The sequence below is a fragment of the Ctenopharyngodon idella genome, chromosome 9 (assembly GCF_019924925.1).
Source record: "Ctenopharyngodon idella isolate HZGC_01 chromosome 9, HZGC01, whole genome shotgun sequence".
Classification (NCBI taxonomy): Eukaryota; Metazoa; Chordata; class Actinopteri; order Cypriniformes; family Xenocyprididae; genus Ctenopharyngodon; species Ctenopharyngodon idella.
In genome coordinates, this window is record NC_067228.1 from 4656332 (window position 1) to 4677775 (window position 21444).

Genomic DNA, 21444 nt, shown 5'->3' on the forward strand with positions numbered 1-21444 from the left:
GCATAACTTTTTGTAATTGTTTGTGATCCTCCATCGTAAAGCTATCTCTCCAATCAAGAACATCCCTACTGGAAAAAATAAAACATCTTAAACTGGCCTGAGCTGGTTTGCGGGTCTTGGTTGGTCTGGTGGCTGGTTTTAGAGGAGTTTTGAGCACTTTTTTAAGCTGTTTTTCCAGCAGATGTCCAGGTCATATTTTACTCCAAAATCAAAAGAAAAATCACATTGACTCAAGCATGGTCCGATGCCAAAGTATTCCCAAAACAGCAAAAGGACTGATTATGGTGTAGCGAGGCCCATATTGCTTGTTTTGTCTGAATGTCTAAATAGTGGGAAATGATTTTACAAATGTGAAAACAGTCACAATAATGTCTCATGACTAGGAAACAACATAAACGCTGGAATAATATTTCTCATTTCTCTTTATATTGGGCAAAGAGTCACCAGCACTCGTTCAAGCTGATTTTTATTAACTATAGCGAATTATTTTGTATGTCTGCAGAGTTTTGATTCTGGGTGTCGAGCCATAAAGCGATCTCAGCAACATTTTACAATAATTAATTAACATTAGTTAATGCTTTAATATTTACAATGAGCAATACATTTGTTACAGTATTTATTAATCTGTTAACTCAGGTCCATTGCCTAATACGGAGTGTCTATTTACACTAAGTGCAAATAGAGTCCCTTGTTGGCAAACGCTATTTACACTAGCTCCTCCCACCAATGTCTGGTTGGGCCACTCAAGTTTTAAAAAAGACGCATGAATTTCAACGTCTTCAGTGGCGCAGCAGTAGCGAGTAAAGCTCGCAGACCTGGCTTTTAACGCGATCGACGCGGGTTTGAAGCCAAGTTTGCACTTATTTTCAATAAAAATGAAAATAATGTTCTGAAAGTGGAAATAAACTGCGAACGAGTATTTAAAAATATTAAAAGTGTTTATTGGGTAGGGTTAGGGGAAGGTGTAGGTACTCCCAGTAAGGCATCATTTACACTCTATGATATTATTGCATCCTGTTAATGTACAAAAATACTGAGGTGCAAATAGTATCTGCCAATATAAAGTATAGATAGGATCTAATTACTATTTACTCTTATTGCAAAGAAATTATACTTTTACATGGTGTAAATAGAATCTACCGCAATTTTCACTTAGTGTAAATAGCATATCGCTAAGAAAATGCTATTCTCACTTACTGTAAATAGAATATATTGCTATTTTCACTTAGTGTAAATAGCCGCTGTATAAATAATATTAACAGATGCAACTTTTGATTTTAATAATGTTGTCAAAATACTATCAATAATGTTGAGAGTAAATGCTGAAATTTACAAAGATTAATAAGTGATTTAGAAGTATTTATTATTGTTAGTTCATGTAGTCAACAAATGAAACCTTATTGTAAAGTGTTACAGCGATCTCTCAGCTCAGTCCGTCTTTGTTGCCACATATCTTTAACTGTTGAAGCAGCTACTACTAAGTTTCCAACTTGTAATTACAAGTTTGACAAAGATGTGGTGGTTTTTACTAGTCGGAAACTCCTAATTATAGGAATTCTGACAATGTGCATGCAGCAAAAATACACTCAAACTAATAGGATGAAACAAGGAATGTACAAATAATCATTCCAGGACAGGAAAAAAAGAAGATAAACCAATGAAGTCATACTGAAGGTGAGCATAATCATGTGACGGACCTATAATGGAGCTTGAATTGCAAACTGAAACATGATGATGGCAGACCACCACCTTCTAAATGACAGCTGTCTGAACTTGCATCCCTGGAAAACTCCCACCACAAATGGCTTCTGGCTCCGCCCACACCTCAAGCCACGCCTCAGCAGCTGCACTTTCGCCAAGACTCTCACCTGACCAATTGCTGAGTCGCGCCCCTCACCCTTGATGTTAAAGAAACGCTGCTTTTAACAACCATTCCAGCGAGCCAATGATCATTCCCTCTACAGCTGGAATTTCTAACAATGGAAAGAGCAGTGCAGTTACTGAGCGCTGCTGCTGCATGCCTTTACTTGATTCTGTCATTCTTCAGAGAGAAATACATAATTTGTGGATGAGCTGCACCATTAGGATTGTTTTGGCAGTTTTAGTTGTAGAGGATTGCATTGGCCTTTTACTTGAGAAACATGTTCAAATGTTTGCTCATGTGGAATCATTTTGTGAAACTTTCAAACAAAAAGATTATATTGTTCAGATGTTGCTCTTTCATCACTTTTTCTGTTGATGTTTAGGACTATCTCAAGTTTGAAATACATCTCAGATGTTTCTCGTAATATGCCTTATATTGCAGATTTAAGTGTCTGCAAATCTAAGCACAGGTTAGAGGGTTAGTTCACCCAAAAATGAATTCTGTCATTAATTACTCACCCTCATGGCAAACCCGTAAAGGTGATGATACACGTGGCAACTTTTTGAGCAATGTTGCCGTCAACGGGCAACCTGATGAGACACAGGCCAACTAATTAGGCCAACGGACAGTTGGCAGCAACTAATCAGAGAGGAGCAAATCTATTGCCAACCCAATAAATACTTTATTATAAACATTTGTTAGGCACTTTATTTCAACTTTTCAAATATTTTCTTCATTTTAATTAAGAATAAATGCTTTTCAGATCTGATTTGTGATAGGAAAAGGGAGAAGAGCGAGTTCGGCAAAAGGCGGATTCGAACCCGCGTCGATCGCGTCAAAAACTACGTTCATATGCTATACGCCATACCGCCTACGCTACTACAGACATTGAACAATTTCCGTCTTTTTAGTATTTAACTGAAAACATTCGATGGCTTCATTACAGCTTACACGCATTATATTGGACAGTTGTTGGTATTTTAAGCATTATATGAGGTAAATTCCCTGTTTTGGGTTGACGCATGACAACTTACTAGTGTAAAAAGATATAAGTTCATGCTCCTTTTCTCCGCTCCACTGCCGCTGAGAGGCCGCTATCTTGTTTGAATTTTTTCTGAAATCTCCGAACCGATCACGTGATCGGCTGCTAACATTCTGATTGGAGGATCTCAAAAAATTGCCCACGACCGATCTAACGTATCCAGATATAAATTTGTTGCTCATTCACAGTGGGAAAGTGCCCAAGCAATGTTGCTCGGCAACATTGCTCAAAAAGTTGCCCCGTGTATCATCACCTTAAGACCTTCGTTCATCTTTGGAACACAAATTAATTTATTTTTGATGAAATCCAAGGGTTTCTGAGCCACACGTAGGCAGCAACATCATTGCACCTTTCAAGGCCCAGAAAGGTATTAAAAACATTGTTAAAATAGTCCATGTGACTACAGTGGTTCAACTCTAATGTTATGAAGCGACGTGGTGCTCACATGAACAGCATCAACCAATAATGAGCCGGCGTTCTGATGTAGAACCTGGAAGAGAAGAAATTGTTGAATAAAGTCATTATTTTTGTTTTGTTTTTGGACACAAAAAGTATTCTCGTCGTTTCATAACATTAAGGTTGAACCACTGTAGTCACGTTGACTATTTTAACGATGCCTTTGCTACCTTTATGGGCCTTGAAAGGTACAATGACGTTGCTGCCTATGTGTGGTTCAGAAACCCACGGATTTCACCAAAAAATATCTTCATTTGTGTTCTGAAGATGAACAAAGCTCTTTTGGGTTTGAAATGACATGAGGGTGAGTAATTAATGACAGAAATTTCATTTTTGAGTGAATTCACCCTTAGGTTAGATTTCGTCAATAAAATTACTGGAGAAAATCAACGAAGGTTTGACAACAATAGGTGAGACGGAAAATGCACATTGTAATGATAATTATGCTTTAACATTTCAAATAATCAAAATCCGTTCAAATTTGCTTGTACATTAGCTTCATTTTGACCTAGTCAGTATGCGTAAGTTACCATGAATACGTTTCCTTTTGTAACAATGCACTAAAAACACAATGAATAACAAAAGCTTAGACTGGCACTGACATATTTTAAGATATGTCAGTGCAAATTGCTTTCAGTTAAAACAGCTCAAACATGCATTTTAGTCTAGGACTAGCTTAAGCCTTGTCTGTGAAACCAGGGGTCAATGTATTACAATAGTGTAGTCTACTCTTCATAATGTTGCTTCAGTTTATGTTATATGATGAATGTAATAATATGTAAAGTGTATGAATTACTGATTTAATTTTGCACGTTTTCATCAACTAATATGTTACTTTCATTGGCTAGAAATAATGAATATGACATGATTGAAAAAACAGACTAAAACACTGTAAAAATGACTAGATTAAAGAAGTCTTTTTCTTAGGAGAACATCCGAGAAGAAAGAAACTCTTCTAATCTCTTTGCTGTTGAGATATAAAAGAGATTTCATTTGTGATTTCGCTTTCCTATACATTTGCATTTTTGTACCATAATCCTTATTGAGAGGGTAAAATGTGTTGTTACTGAGACAAAGCATTCCAGTGTCAGTCGTGCTCTGAGTGTTCATAGCCTGCGGAGTTTGAAACAGAAATCCCCGTCACCCACGGCACAGCTGAAGAATAGAGCCTCGGCTTCTTCCACAGTCTGCTCCGGACATGCAAACACTTGCACCATTACTTGCACTTGGGTCACAGGTCACATGCGCTCACACCCGGGTCAGAAATTAACTGGGACTTGGGGGTGAAATGCCACCAAAAGTGATAAAAAAATGCCCCAGATATATACTGTTGAGACATTCCTATTTTTCGTGCTTCTTAAAAGTGGAAAAATATTCTATTGTCATTATTATTGATAAATGTGACTATAGTGAACATGTGTGTTTTGTTAGTTTCTATCATATTACTGTTGTCACTTTATTTTATGTAAGCACTTACATTTTTAAAATGATTGTAACACTCAAATTATTGCTTTGTTAGGCTTGCTTTTATCAGAACATGTATCGTTCAGAAGAAATTAATACTTTAATCCAGCAAGGACACATTAAATTGATCAAAAGTGACAGTAAAGACATTTATAATGTTAATTTCAAATAAATGCTACTTTCATCTAAATAATCCTGAAATAAAAATGTATCACGGTTTCCACAAAAATAAAGCTGTTTTCAACATTGATAATAATAATAAATGTTTCTTGAGCAGCAAATCAGCATATTAGAATGATTTCTGAAGGATCATGTGACACTGAAGACTGGAGTAATGATGCTGATATATATATATATATTCAAATAACAAGGAGTTATTTAAAATAACAATAATATTTCACAATATTACCATTTTCAAATCAAATAAATGCAATTTGGAGACTTCTTATAAGAGAAATCTTCAAATTTTTAAACGTTATATACCAGATTTTTGTAAAAAAAACACCTCATTATTTCTTTCAGAACAGCAGGGACAATCTCACTTCACATTGTGGTCGTATTTTAGTCCAGCACAACACCCTGATGACCAGGACTGAGGGACGTGACAAAGCTCCTAAAGAAAAGTCTATATGAGGTCAGGCCCTCTGATCACTATGACAACACCATAGCATCCTATGGAATGTCTGAAGAAAGACTAAAAACTTGTAAAACTAACCCCACCCATATTCCCCTTTGTCTGCCTCATCTCATATATCTTAAGTCTGTCATGTGGCATTAAACCCCAAACCAGGAGTACTAAATCACGAATAGTTTTCAGACCATTAAGGGAATAGTACATATGCCTGTCGTTAAAATTTGTACGCTGTTACCTTTTGCTCATTTCAAAAAAGCACCATAAAAATCATAATGATTTGTGCACTATATTCTCTATATATATCTATAGCTTTGTGTTTGCAGATCAGCCGCAATTCTCCTTTTGTGGTTCATGGAAAAAAACTGCATATGGGTTTGGATGAGTAAATAATGACGGAATTTTTCAATCAATTCTGCCTTTAATGATCTGAATATATATATATATATATATATATATATATTTTTTTTTTTTTAAATAAATAATTGGAAAAGATGCATGAGGTGCATCTACTTATTGTAGCACGCTTATAAGCTCAATCTAGGGAGAGAGATGCAATACTACTTAAGAGTTTGGTGGGCCCTCCTCCCCTTAAAAGTGGGAGTGAAAGTCCCAGACGCATCCCGAGGAAGCCGTCTACTTCTGTTCACTCAGGCAGAACTGCACTTCACTTCAGAGTCTTCTTCACTCGCTCACACAGACACACGTCACCCGAGGAACGCTGAGCTGCACACCTGGGCTGCTTGCTTGTGGCAAGAGGCTTTGCTGCCAAAGGTGAGTCACTGCCATATATTCATTAAATGTTTCAACACAAAGTCTCTCTGGAAGGTAATACTGTATAGTACATGCCAAGCAGATAATATCAGTGTGAATTTAATTTGCCCTTAGAAAATTGTTTGTGGTTTATGTTTGAGAAGAAATATATTAATGAGTATATACAGAGAATATAAGAAAAGGTATTTTGCATAAAGAAAATTAGGTATTTTTTGTAATTTGCATTATTCTAAGGTTTTTTTTAATATATTAGGTGAAAGAAAAAAAAAAAAATCAATCACTGTAAAATAAGGCAGTGCAATAAAGACTATAAAGACCATGATCTGTTAATCCTGTACTTTGTAATCTTACTATTGTAGTCAGTTACTGATTCCAAATTACATGACAAAAATTGTTGTTAGTATGTAATCCATTACATTACATATTTCAGGTAATATAATCGGACTACTTTTTGATTACTTTTGACCTAACTCATTTTTAACATTGATTTGAATAGGATAATCTTGTACCATATTGATATAAAAATACAAAGAGAAAGAAAATATATTCCATTCTTTGTTATCAACAATATGAAGTGCATTAAACATTATGTCAGGGTTTCCCAGCCTGGGGTTCCTGAGTTTATGAGTGACCATTAAACGATATCAGACAACCGTAACCTTAATGTTATTTATTGTTGACTTAATTTTACTTTAAGTAAATACATTAGGTCAAAGAGGTTCAGCTGACAAAAAAGTTGGGGAATCCCTGCATTGCATGTAAATATGAAATTACATGAATTTGAACATTTTAATGTTGAACGCTTTAATTGAATGAAAAGCAGCCTTCCAAAGATAGTAATACATGATTAAATGACTCATTGGGAGTTGATTAGATATGCAATGTTGAGAAAACAGTTCTTAAAAGTGAAATGATTTCTGTAAATCGAATGCTGTGCGGGTCTGTGTGTGCAATTCCACAAACCTGAAAGAACTTCTGAGCGTATATAAAGACTTTTAAGGAAAGGAAAAATTAAAAGAAAAAGTAGTAGGGAGTATCAATAAATTATGTGAGAATAACATGTAATCAATAAAGAAGTACTGTATAACTAGTCTGATTACGAGTATTTTAAATCATAATATAATCTAATTACAACTACTTACTTTTTGGAATCTAATTATGTAATCCAGATTACATGTAATTAGTTACTACCCAGCATGGTTTGTAATGTACACCATTGCCATAATGTACAATATATATATATATATATAAATGCATTGTGGTAATAAGAAATTCAGGTGGAAAGTGAAAACTGTCCTCAAAATAATATCACAATGCAGTAATATTTAATGCTGCATTCTCTTCATGCAAACTATAATGTCTTATTTCTGTGTTTTGATTTATGATAAAATGTGATTTGGATATGTTTTGGACAAGTTTATATACACATATATTATTATTTTTGCAGGAGTGGCAGTCATGGGTCACACATTGAGCTGGTCCCTGTTGTGTTTTGGTTTGCTGAGTGTTTGGGCTCAGGACTTCTATGAGGAAAGAACCGGGCCAACTAGAGTCAAGACCGGCGGACAGATGGCAGCCAAACTGCAAAAACATGATGGTCAAGGTGAGGTTGTCTGTGTTGGTGTATTGTGTGACAGTACGCATGCTCATTATTTTATGTGTCTGACCAGATCCATGAGCATTTTTTAAAAAAATAAAAATTTTTAGCATGCATACTCTCATCTACAGCTATTTTTGGAGGATAAAAGAAATTAATATATTGTCTATTGTAGGGTTTTTGATTTTAAAACACCTTCGCTCAACTTTCATGATAAAATCAAGTTCCGCCCTGCATGTTTACTCATTGAATAATCTTAATTCACTGGGAAATATGTCACTTTTAGGGCTTTTGACACTGCACTTTACCCTGGGATATCCCCATTTTAACCCCGGGTTTCACTGACACCGTAAATATGCAAATTGTAAGTAAAATTGTAATTGTAAACTGTAAATTGTAAGTATAGCTACAAATCTTTTTTCTTATTAAACCGTTTTAATCTTACATAGTTTACTTTCTAAAAACATAGACTAGTTATCAGTAAGCTATCACACGAGCAAGAGTGCTGTTTTCCCTCGAAAAACATAAAGCAAATGTGATATTGATATTTAAGAACAGTTAAATAACAAGAAGTTAATATTAAGTAAGTAACTTACATTTTAGACTCATAGCCTATTGTCTGTTTTTGCTCCTTCAACGAAAATAATTCCAAACAAAGCCACATCAGATCCGTTTCTTTCCTGAAAGAATCAACGTTTCTGAACGAATTGATTTGAATGAATGATTCAATGACTCACTCATTAAGACGGTGACTTGCCGCCACCTACTGGTGTCTGTAAGGTAGACACAAGTGTTCATTATTGTTTATTTCCTGTCGCCGTGCGGGCTCTTTTATTTCCTGCAAAAATAGCTCTTTTTGGAAATAGCATAGGCTATTACAGATAACGTTACATTCCTTGTTGCATTACAATTGCAAGTGTCAAAAATGTACTGTAGCCTATGCTCCATGTAAACAAGCGTTATTGGGGAATGTTTGTTATGCTTTATGGCATTAACGTGTTTATATTATTTCTTTATATACCCAACCCAAAACATGTTGGTATAGGCTAACGACCCTAAATGTAGTGTGATCTTCTTACTAGCTAGGCTATGCGCTATGAACTCATAGGTCACCGTCAGTGCATCTCATGCAGTCAACTAGTTTTATGCCTTAAAACATGCAATGTCATGTTAAGACATACTAGACATACTATAGCAGCATATCTAAAGACCATCTTTCTTAGAGGATGTCTGGTCGTAGTGATTTTGGAGGCCTGAGGCACTATTCTTCACAGTTTCCTAACATGAACATGATTTATTATTCATATCTGCACAAGAGCTGGTAGGCCATGTCTTGTCACCGGTGACATGAAGACTGATGAGCTGCTGTGCTGAAAGCACGATCAGATGACAGATTGCATTGCTTATTGAGTCCAAATAGGATTATTAGAAGACTTAGAGGATTAGTGGTGTTTTTAGGACAATACTGATAATATTTAACAATGTAATGACACAAGGCAGCAGTGTTAGTTCTGAAATAATTATGTAACTTCAAAAAAAAAGTGTAGATGAAATTGTAAAAATATCATCTGTGCAAAATAGCCAGAAGATTGCAGGGTTGAGCACTATTCAGAATTAAATTTGCTGTTTAAATTCCAGTTTAATTCCTGATTTTGAATTGAGGTAGCATATAGGATGCAGAATTGAAATTTGAATGGAATTAAAGTATACAAAAAAAAAACTGAATGAAATACATATTGCTGCTGTTAGACTTTTTAATTATTTTTGATTATTTATTTATTTATATTTTTTTGCTGTCAGTACTTTTTAATACATACAAAATTCTTTATTCATTATGCATGTTATCATACGCACAACAAAAGTATTTCCAAAAAATGAAAATTAATTAATCAACAATGCTCTAATTTACATAAAATGAAAAAAAAAAAAAAATGAAAAAAAAAAAAAACGTTGAAACCGATTTTTGCCATACCAATAAATATAAACAAAATTTAAATAGAAAAAAATATTCAAATATTGAAAAATATTGAATATAAAAAAGTGTGTGTGTGTGTGTGTGTGTATATATATATATATATATATATATATATATTCAAATTTTGTTACTTTGTTTTATAAAAAATTATCTGAAAACAAAGTGTTAAATGTTTTGTTTTGCTTCAGTATATGGCTAAAATTTGTATGGCCAATAGCTGTGTTAATTGATGATGACTATTAAAGTTAGTACACAGAAATATGATAAATCATGTTCAACATATCTGGGAATAAATAGGCATAATTAGTCAAAAATGAATGATATACTTATGTTTTGTCACAAAATGTATGGTGGACTAATGAATTTCCTTTGTTGTGTGACTGTGTTGAATTTCTTTGAATTGCAACTCGGTAAATTTCTCTTTCCAATCAAATAAATGGAATTTTTCCAACTGTAGAGTATTTCTGTTAGTTGAATCTTTCCTTAACACTCGCTCTTTCCCTTTGCTGTGACGTCAGCCATCCTGGATGAGGACTGCAGTCTGGAGTTGGCCTTCCTGCTGGACAGCTCTGAGACGGCCAAGGACAACCATCAGCAAGAGAAAAAGTTCACTATGGACATTATAGAAGGCCTCCAGAGCATCCGTTTAGATACAGGCCGCAAACTCAGCTGGAGAGCGGCCCTGCTTCAGTACAGCAGCCATGTCATAATCGAGCAGACCCTCAAACAGTGGAGAGGCTCGGAGCACTTCAAGAGCAGCATCGCACCGATGGCCTACATCGGCCACGGCACTTTCACCACCTACGCCATCACCAACATGACCAAGATATTCGTGGAAGAATCGAGCCCAGAAAGCATCAAGATTGCCCTGCTGCTGACCGATGGGTTCTTTCATCCCAGAAACCCTGATATCTTCTCTGCTATGGCTGATGCAAAGAACCAGGGTGTGAAGGTGTTCACAATTGGCATCACTCGTACTGCCAATGAGCCAGCCAACACAGCAAACCTGAGACTGCTGGCAAGTACGCCGGCCTCCAAATTCCTGTACAATCTGCAGGACTCCAATGTCATGGAAAAAGTCATTATTCAGATTGTAAGTATGCTGTCACAATCACTCATTCTGTCCTCACGCAGTATGTCACGTCATTCCCGCAGATCTGGTCAAATTCTACTCATTCCTGCAACTTGAGTATTTGTGTAGTTATTATTCTGGCTAATTTGATTATGCTTTCAGCTACCAGTAAGAGTACTTTGAGCTTTGTTGAATACTTTTTGCCGTGTTTAAATCCATTCTACAGAATTCCACAGATTTTCCCCTAAAATGAATGCAGGAAATGCAAAAAGTCTGCAGACTCTGTCTGGGCTTGTTCAAGGGTAAAATAAAGTCATAAGCTCCAAACACTTTTCCTACCTATTGAACTCTTTTTACATGGTTGGGGAACTATTCAAATTTCCTGATTTGATTCACTATCAATTCCACAAGCTCTCATTTTGATTCTAATTTTGATTTGATTCTGAATAATTTGTGCATATTTTAGTTTTAATTGTCCATTGGTACATTACAAAAATATGTAATATAAAATATCATATATTTTCACACAGCCATAATTAATATAAGCCTGTTATTAACTAACTTCATATTGATTGTAACTTGGTATTGAAGGATTCAGTGAGTTCAATCAGTGGATCCATGAGACTGATTCAAACACTAACTTCATCTTTTAGAACGATTCATTTAAAGGGCCGACTCGTTGTTTATTGCGATGTATGTTTTTTGATTCACTTAAAAGAACCAGTTTAAAGGGTTAGTTCACCCAAAAATGAAAATAATGTAATTTATTACTCACCCTCATGTCGTTCCACACCCGTAAGACCTTCATTCATCTTCGGAACATAAATTAAGATATTTTTGATTAAGTCCGATGGCTCAGTGAGGCCTCACAGCAATGATATTTCCTCTCTCAAGATCCATAAAGGTACTAAACATATTTAAAACAGTTCATGTGAGTTTGGTGGTTCTACCTTAATATTATAAAGCGACAAGAATACTTTTTGTGCGCCAAAAAAACAAAATAACGACTTTTCAAAAATATAGTGATGGGCCGATTTCAAAACACTGCTTCAGAGCTTTACGAATCGAATCAGTGACTCGGATCTCCTATCAAACGGCTAAACTGCTGAAATCACGTGACTTTGGTGCTCAGAGTCACTGATTCGATTCGTAAAGCTCCGAAGCAGTGTTTTGAAATCGGCCCATCACTATATTTTTGAAAAGTCGTTATTTTGTTTTTTTGGCACACGAAAATATTCTCGTCGCTTTATAATATTAAGGTAGAACCACTGAACTTGCATAAACTGATTTAAATATTTTTTTAGTACCTTTATGGATCTTGAGAGAGGAAATGTCATTGCTGTGAATGCAGGCCTCACTGAGCCATCGGATTTAATCAAAAATATTTTTGGGTGAACTAACCCTTTAAGTGTCATTTTCTTGTGAATGAGGCTTCACTAGTCGGTCATGTTTACTCCAATCAAAATTCTAATTTAATTACTGTAGGATGTGGCCAATTCAATTCAAATTCACACTCATGAAGCAGTTCTTAAATTCTGTATTGCCCAGTTGTAGGCCTAATATTGTACACTGTTTCTGTTAGTTTAATATTTCTTTATCACTTGCTTTTTTGTTATTGTTGTTGTTATTATTATAATATTTAATCACTGAAAATGACTGAATGCCACAAAAATGCATTAAATGCTGCATTAAAGTGCTTTAAATGCATTAAAGTGGTGCATTCACATGGGCCGTCGGCATCAGTGTCTGAAGCTTGTGCTGATGCGACCGTTGTAGTGATAAAAGCCAATCACATTACTGTCTGGCATTGCATGAACACAATTGGCTAGTGTCTGAGCTAGGGTATTTGCATCTGATTTGATCTGATTGGCTGACACCTGCGTTGGCGCTTGAAAAGTTGACGCTGCATTCACATGGGGCCAAAGCAGGTGTCAGCCAATCAGATCACCTTATGCAAATACCCTAGCGCAGATGCCTGAAAGTAATGTATTTTATTTGATTGGAAAGAGGAATTTACCAAGTTGCTATTCAAAGAAATTCAACACAGTCACACAACAAAGGAAATTCAATACGTTTTGTGACAAAACATAAATAAATATATCATTAATTTTTGACTAAGTGTTGCATGAACGCAATTGGCTAGGCGACCTGATTGGCTGACGCCTGCGTTGGAGCTAGAAAAGTTGAGAAATTTTCAACCTCTGCCGTGAGCAATGCAAGTGAAGCGACGCAACAGAACCCACAATTCAGTTCGGCAACGCGTGACATCACCCATTCAAAGTAAAAGAGAAGCGTTAATGCTGACGCCCTGTGTGAATGCACCGTTAATGTCAGGATTTTTGATATTGTGCTTAATTGGAAAATCGATATTTATTTTACATCAACGTTTGACGTCTTTTGTGTCAGTAATATGTTGTGCTTGTGAAATTCTGTGACTGTCATCCTGCTAAAAAAAATAAACCAGCCTAAACTGGTTTGCTGGTCTTGCTGGTCACCTGGCTGCTAGTTTCCTCTGGTCAGCTGGTCAGGCTTGGAGACCTGTTAAAAAAGTTTAAACCAGATAAGACCAGCTAACCACATTTGGCCCTGTACTTGACAAGTATTTGAACGTACAGAAGAGAAAATAATTATGTTCTGCTTGTCTAGTGTTTCGGGACCCCTGACACCTAACAATTAGCCTTTCTTCACTTCATTTACTATAATTAGAGTAAACACGTCCCGTTGTGGCTTTTCTGACATGCATCTGGGTTTATATATCCCATAAATCTTTGTTGTCATTCCTGCTGTTATACTGATAAACATTTACAGCAGGTTTCATTTTTCTAATTTGAGCAGAAACATGTTGATATAATTCCAGTGTAAAGCAGGACTCAGCATGTTAAATGATAGTGTTTCATTTAATCACATTTATTGCTCTGGGGAGATATATGAATGTATGGCCTGATGTTAACTGTTCATAAAGTTAACCCAAACCTCAATAAATCCTTGCCAAATAGCAACAATTATAATTGCAGCTTTAATATACCAGTTATAGTTTGGACAGAATCTAATTTTCTTGTTGTTCCCTCTACACAGGCTCAGCTGGCAAATGATGGGGTAAGTAGATCATATTTAATATAAAGCAGTCCATTAAAAAATTACTTAAAAGTTTAATTTGAGCCTCTGTACAGATAAATATATGTATTTAGTCAAATGTTTAAGTTTATATACATTTATACAGTGTGTGTGTGTGTGTGTGTGTGTGTGTGTGTGTGTATATACATACATGTATGTATCTTTTATATGGTGTTTTTATTTGTTTATTCAGTCAAAAACTCAAACTCAGACAGTAGTATCCTCATCACTGCCTTACTGAAACACAAACAAATAAAACCTGCTTTTCCATTTACACTCTTTTCTCTATATTTAGTGTCCTCTATCCAAGAAGTGTGTTTGTGAGAAAGGCGAGAGAGGACCCAGTGGCCCAGCGGTAAGTATTTTCACTTTAAACTTCCTTCAACGTGTGACCGTGTTTCCACACAAGCCCACAGGCACATTTTTCTCCTTTTTTTTCTATTCCTAAGAGGTACGGATTCCTTTGAGGAACGTCAACAGTGGGAAGAGACAGGCACGATTCTGGCATTTTGGATAACTGCTTTGCTTTGTAAAAGTCAGGATAATTATCATCTTTGTCAGGACCCCTCAGCACTACCTTAGGGAAAACACAAAATAAGATTCCTCAAAAAAGTCTTTTTCATGTTTAGTCGGTTGAAAGTGAAGAGAATGTAATTGCATGTTATGACTGAAAACCTTGACTTTCAAACACTTAAAGGTCCAAAATTAACATTTCGCCACACCTGCTAATGATGGGTTAATATAGTCAAAGTAACATATATACTTTTTGTCCTTTTTATTTAGTTTTTTTGTGACAAATAGCAGAATCACATGTCAGTAATCATCAAAGTTAGTACTTTGAGCGATACTAAATTTCTCTGCCGATACCGATAGCCGATTATTCAGCATGTTATCGGCCGATACCGATAGTTTGGTTTTTCTTAAGGAAAAAAAAAATCTCTCCCAAATAATGTTGCAAACTATACAGGGAACCCTCTCATTTGGTACACTACAATATTAGAGTTTACAATTAACAGCAGAGATATTAAATTCAGCTGCTGTTTATTTTCAGATATAATAATTGCACTCAAATAAAAACTGAAATGTATAAAACTTAGTATCACATAAGGTAGTTTTCATAAGCACTTGTCTTCATGGCAAATTTGCACAAACATATAATTAACAGTAAATAAGCTCCTCTCTAGTGTTTTTTATATATAGATAGCTAAGGAACTGTGAACATTGGAAAACATTTCTGAGGTAAAAGTGACATGATGTGACATATTGTTCACAAGCTGTTTTATTGACGTCTTTCCGCGGTTGAAACACAAATAAAGTGATTACATGAGACATGATACATTCTGGTAAGTTGTACAATATATTTCAACATACCTTTGATGTTCATTCATGTTTTTCGAGATATGACTTGTATTGAAGAGGAAGAAAAGACTCGCGCTCCGCGCTGCCGCCTGAACTGAGGCGTTACAGCGATCTGACACGCACATTTAAGAGCGTCAAAACGGCATTTATTGTTTGAATTTCGTGATAAAATGGACAGAATTTGAAAACTGAAACTTTTATTCTTATCAGAAGTAATAAAGCACAAATCTTTTTGCGATTATTGGATGGGAGGCGCTACAAATAATATTTGATGTAGGAAAAAAAACGCTGATCTGGCAACCCTGACTTGAACTACGGGTGATTCATAGGGTCAAAAAGAGCACGTCACTATTTTTAAACTGTTAATGGGTTAAAAATCAACACAAGAGTGATTTTCTTCACACACAGTATATATGGGTTGCAGTCTGAAAACGTCTTTCCGCACCCTTTTGATTGACAGGATATAATCGGCCCTGATCATCGGCTGTTTTTTAACAATCGGCCAATGGCCGATAGCGATAATAATAGCTGTTATCGGCCGATACCGATCGTTAGCCGATACATCGGTGCATCTCTAGTATGAACACAGTTCATACTGTATCAAAGTGATTTTGGTCAAAATAAAATAGATGCATTGAACAAGTTCAGATTGACTTGATATGAAACTGACTGCTCTTTTACCACGGCTTATAAAGCTAACCTGTAGTGTGTAGAAGGGCGGATCACGTTAGAGTCAGTTATTGACTGACAGACGACTAACCATCATTATCCAGGTGCTTTTACCTCTCAGGGATTCCACACATTCTCATGGCTGTAAATTACAGGCCTCAGTAATTGCTCTCATTAGTGTAACGTCCTCTGGCCTGCACTTTTGCTGTGACCGAAGCAGTTATCGCTGACCAGGTGCCGAGTGAACTGATAATAAACTCAAACTCCAGACTGTCAAGTTCATTCATTTCAATTCATTTTAATGAATCGTTTTAATTTGAACAATTCATCTAAATTAAATGGTTCAGAAGGCAATTCACTAGACACATTATATTTTACATCTTATTTTTTTAATTGACATATTTAGTAATATACTGAGTAATATATTAAAATGGCTAATAGGAGGTTTTGTTAGATTTAGATAACTTCTGGGAACAATTATAAACAGATGGCTAGAAAAATAAACCAGTGTTATTGTTAATTAAAATAAACTATATAAAATCATTTTCATTAATTTAAATAAAGCTGAAATAAGACTAAAAAATAAATATTAGATGCAAAACTTAAACTTAAAAAATAAAAATTAAAAATGTTACCTTGTTATCTAACTGAAATAAGTTAAAGTACTGAAATGACTAAAACTAAAATTAAAATAAATTATAGCTAAATAGAAACTTACAAAATTACAAAAGCACATAAAGTCTTTAAAACTTAAATTGAAAATGAAAACTTAAAATATAAAAATTAAAGCAAAATATTAATAAATACTATAATATTATATAACAATAGATATGTTTCCATCCAAAGCTGGAAATTTAACTTGTGGAAAATTGTAATATCGTATAAAACATTTACGAATAAAGGACCATTTCTATCCCACATGTTCAAGAGAACAAAATCGTCACTTCCTGGGAAATTGTCGCAAAATTGTCGCCACTGTGGCTCTTTTTTCCTAAATCATAAATGACTTGCGTCTCAGAGCACGTTATCTTGCATTTAGATGCTGGTGTTTGGGAACGTAATCATGCGAGACGCTTCTGGGAGGGAATTAAACCAAATCATTTTGATTTCAGACTTTGACTCAGGCATTTCAATATGATCAAACCAACACTTGAGATGCTGTGCAATGAAACTGCTCCACTGGTTAGTCCAGTTTACCAATCATAATCACTATTGGGGCAAAGTCACCTGGGTTTTCTGTTGCACATCGAGGGATTTAGTCGGTAAATGTGTTTCCATCGTAGAATGTTTTCTTACTGGATAAAAAAATGTATCCATGTACTTTTTTTTTTAATGTATGCACATCTTGGCAGTGTTTTTTTATGCAATATCTCACAATGCAGATAAAAATAGATAGATGGAAACTTATACTGACATAGAAAAAAACTTAAGGCTGCTTGCCAAACAATTATGTGTCTGCTATAAGTGCAAGGACTAAATTTTGATTGGTTAGCTCCTATAGGAATCAGAAATATGAGGTCATTCACTTTTTTGAACACTGCTGCTCACTTTCTCCTATTTCCCCGGCAGGGAAAGAAGGGTCGCCCAGGTGAGGACGGAACCCCTGGGGCTAAAGGTCAAAAGGTCAGCATTTCTGTCACTCTCTCTGACGTGTGCCTGCTTTTGTTGATGTACATGGGAAATATGATGAGGAAGCTGATGGCAGTTTATATAGCTGTGTATTTGTCTCCTAATATTTCTTTTTAGATTTCATACACACACTTTCTCCGATTCAGCAGTACAGGAATCAAGAATGACAGACTGTATTCTGTAACCCTGTATCTAAAAACACACTTTTGTGCTCTTGTTAGGGTGATCCTGGTTTGAGTGGACTTCCTGGTCGTGAGGGTGCAGAGGTGAGTGGCTGATGGGTGGGACAAACTATCCACATTATAAGTATTGTGCTAGATGATTGAAAACCTATTTGGGTAAAATGAAACAAGTATTTAAAATATGAAAAAATGTGTCTAAACTTCTAACTTCTAATGTCAAAGTATCAAATATTATTACTGAATACACTATATTGTGCACAACCTAAGCAAGAAGTGTTAAAAAAAGGTTAAAATATATTTTTTTTTAAATTATTGGAATTATTATTTGAAAATGTGAACTAATTATCATGTAAAAACACTTATTGACAATGAAGGACATAGGGGTTCTCTGTGATGTCATTTCTTGTTTTTTGTTTTCTTGTCATGTGACAGTTAAATGGTTTCCTGTATTTTTGATTGCATCACACTGACTTTTATTTGGCAGACATAAGTTTTTTTTTTCACTGTAACATTAATAAAATATTATTTCAAACAACTTTTTTCAAGATTGTTTTTTTCCCCAATCTCCAGACCTTTGCACAAACCTATAAACATTTTTTTTTTTACTTTAAGCCTTAATTAAAATACATTTTAAGTATGAATTGCATTTGTATATATTTTTAACAATTTAATATATCCAGACAATATATTAGTGTGATATCACATCACCGACCAACTTGCAAGATGTGAATAAATAGGGTATTTCTAAAAAAGTATATATTTATTAATATGTTTTCCTGTTTTGCTCACAGGGGAAACCAGGCTACAAAGGAGAGCAGGTACTGAATCCATGCACCTCTTCATAATTTATTTCTGTTAAAGTGCACAATCATGAGAGATTGTCATGACTATGATCATCTCTTGACTGTCTACAGGGTGAAAGAGGAGAATGTGGTACCCCAGGAATCAAAGGAGACCGGGTGCGTAAACCTTCAGACGTTACAGAATTCTGCACGCTCCTCAAATATATGATGAACACAGTAATACAGTATATGTTTCAAATGATTAATTAGTTTATATTGTATCGTCTGATAGGGTCCTGAAGGTCCAGTTGGCACACAAGGGTCCAGAGGTCTGCAGGTGTGTGATTATACATTTATTTCAAATTTATGTCAAACAAAAAAATTTAACATTTGTCTGTATATTACATGTATGTGTATGTCCAATATGAATTATTTACATTTGTTTTCTTTTAAAGCTATGGAAGCTTGTTTCTGCCATGAAATAAAAAATTGAAAAGGTTATTGCAACTTTTTATCTCACAATACTAACTTTTTTCTCGCAATTACGAGTTTATATCTTACAAATCTGATTTTTTTTCTCAGAATTGCGAGATATAAGCTCACAGTTGTGAGTTATAAAGTCAGAATAGTGAGTTATAAAGTCAGAATTGAGTGACATAAAGTCAGAATTGCGAGTTATAAACCCAGAATTGCCTGATACTGTCAGAATTGCGAGTTATAAAGTCAGAACTGAGTGATATAAAGTCAGAATTGAGTGATATAAAGTCAGAATTGCGAGTTATAAAGTCAGAATTGAGTGATATAAAGTTAGAATTGCGAGTTATAAAGTCAGAATTGCGAGTTATAAAGTCAGAATTGAGTGATATAAAGTCAGAATTACGAGTTATAAACTCACAATTATTATGCATAAAGTCAGCACTATCGTTGATTGACAGGTTAGTAGGCGGTCCTTTGCTGCTGACTGAATATGCAAATGTGGTTTGGAGTGACCAATAACAGAATGTTTTAGAGCCTGTTTACACCTGTATATAGCATTGATCACCTGAGACAGATGTTTGTACCATTCCTTTATTTAAAACTAAATCTGAGAGCTTATTTCAGAGGAGGTAAATGTTCAAACACATCTTGAACTTCACCCAACATATGATTAAAATAGCAAAACATTTTACTGCATTGTAAAGCAGCATAATGCTTTGGTGTCTACAGATAATGCTACACATCCCCAGAGACATCATTCAAATGTTCACGCTAGATACTGTAACATACTATTTCATGTTTCCCCTGCAGGGTTTACCAGGACCACAGGGTGACATCGGACCAGAGGGCCCACAGGGCAAGAAGGTCTGTACCTTATAATCACAAACTATTATCCTGAAAAATTCAATTCATCATGTTTAACAAGCACACCTGGAAAAGTTTCACGGTTTCCCATAACTCCAAAAGCCATCACTTGTTCAGCATGTTAGCGTGCGTGAGAAAAACCATGCGTTGGAGGCTTGTTTGTTTGCTACATCCATTAGATAAAATCCATTAGAATGTTTATGCCAAAGTGAATGAGAAATATTGATGCATTCAGTTGTTTACTTCACATTTCTTTAAAAGGACTTCTCATTCGTGTCCATTTTCGAATAAATGATGCACTCTGAGGATAACAGGTGCAGAAAAGTCTTACATAAGGCTTTCACTCCATTGTGTTTCTAGGCCAGTGTCATGTACAGTATGTTTATGTAAAAAAAATCATGCATCATTACACTGCATTTGAAATTGTCTTACTATTTCTCATCCTGATTTTTTTATTATATAATTTCATTGTTAGGTGAACTAATCCTTTATTTCTGACTTTTGGACAGTAATCTCCCAAGTGTCTTCTTTCAAAAGAGACAATGGTTACGTCTGCAGTGCAAAGTGTTCATGAACGGCAGCCATTTTAGTTTAAGTCTTGTGCTCAAAAAGAGGGTCGAAGATGTACGTGTTTTGACACGTTTTGGATTTCTTTTAATAGATGCCTGTAGTGAAACCTGCTGCTCTGCCAGTAGTTTCCCTTGTTTAATTTAACAGCAGGAAGCATTCAAAGGTTTAAACAGCTGTCCTCATTAACCAGGGATCCTTCTTTATACATGCACAGGTTCACAGCTAGTGTCACAGACCGTCTGACCGATATGAACCACAGCTTGTTTTGTTTTTAGAGGAAGATTCACCTAAAAATAGATGATACCACAATAATAGACTGCCATTATTATTTGGATAATAATAAACCCTTACTACTAAGCTTAAAAGTCAAACAATGAGATAATGTAACTTGCTAGAAAGTGCTTGTCAGGTCAGCAAACGGATTAGGGGTGGTCCGTGAGTGGGCTGAGATTATTGTCATGGTAGCTAATAACAGTATAAATGTGCATGATGGAAAAAAAATGTAAATGTGTTCTCTTCATGCACAGACACGCAGACGACGTGAACAAAGAGAATGCAGCACGGTGAAATGAAAACTGTAAATGTCATGAGCAGATTTGTGACTGCTCACGCTGACTTTACATTGGATTGTACTTTTTTGACAACAGATAATGTCTATATGGTCCTATTTGAAAATCATTCTTAAAATAAGCCGATAATGCACAAACAGATTGAACAATACCTTTAATGTTGACAGGAATCGTAAATCTAACATTTAACAGAATCTAACATTTCTGGTTCAGACACTAACCCCTCTTTATAATAATTATTAGTTCTTTTAGTATTTTTGAGGTTTGAGGCAATTAATTATATATATATATATACACTGATCAGGCATAACATTATGACCACCTACCTAATATTGTGTTGGTCCCACTGTTTTG

General features: G+C 35.2%; 1 protein-coding gene across 1 annotated transcript in view; it reads left to right on the forward strand.

Moving 5' to 3' along the window:
* Positions 1-6073: 6073 nt before the first annotated feature.
* Positions 6074-21444, forward strand: part of col28a2a (collagen, type XXVIII, alpha 2a) — a 37461-nt gene continuing 22090 nt past the window's right edge. Inside the window, exons 1-11 of the mRNA XM_051906663.1 lie at positions 6074-6231; positions 7679-7834; positions 10322-10896; positions 13951-13971; positions 14285-14344; positions 17587-17640; positions 17868-17912; positions 18620-18646; positions 18743-18787; positions 18903-18947; positions 19898-19951. Of these exons, the coding sequence (XP_051762623.1) occupies positions 7690-7834; positions 10322-10896; positions 13951-13971; positions 14285-14344; positions 17587-17640; positions 17868-17912; positions 18620-18646; positions 18743-18787; positions 18903-18947; positions 19898-19951 (1071 nt within the window). The 5' untranslated portion in view covers positions 6074-6231; positions 7679-7689. The remainder of the gene's footprint in view (positions 6232-7678; positions 7835-10321; positions 10897-13950; positions 13972-14284; positions 14345-17586; positions 17641-17867; positions 17913-18619; positions 18647-18742; positions 18788-18902; positions 18948-19897; positions 19952-21444) is intronic.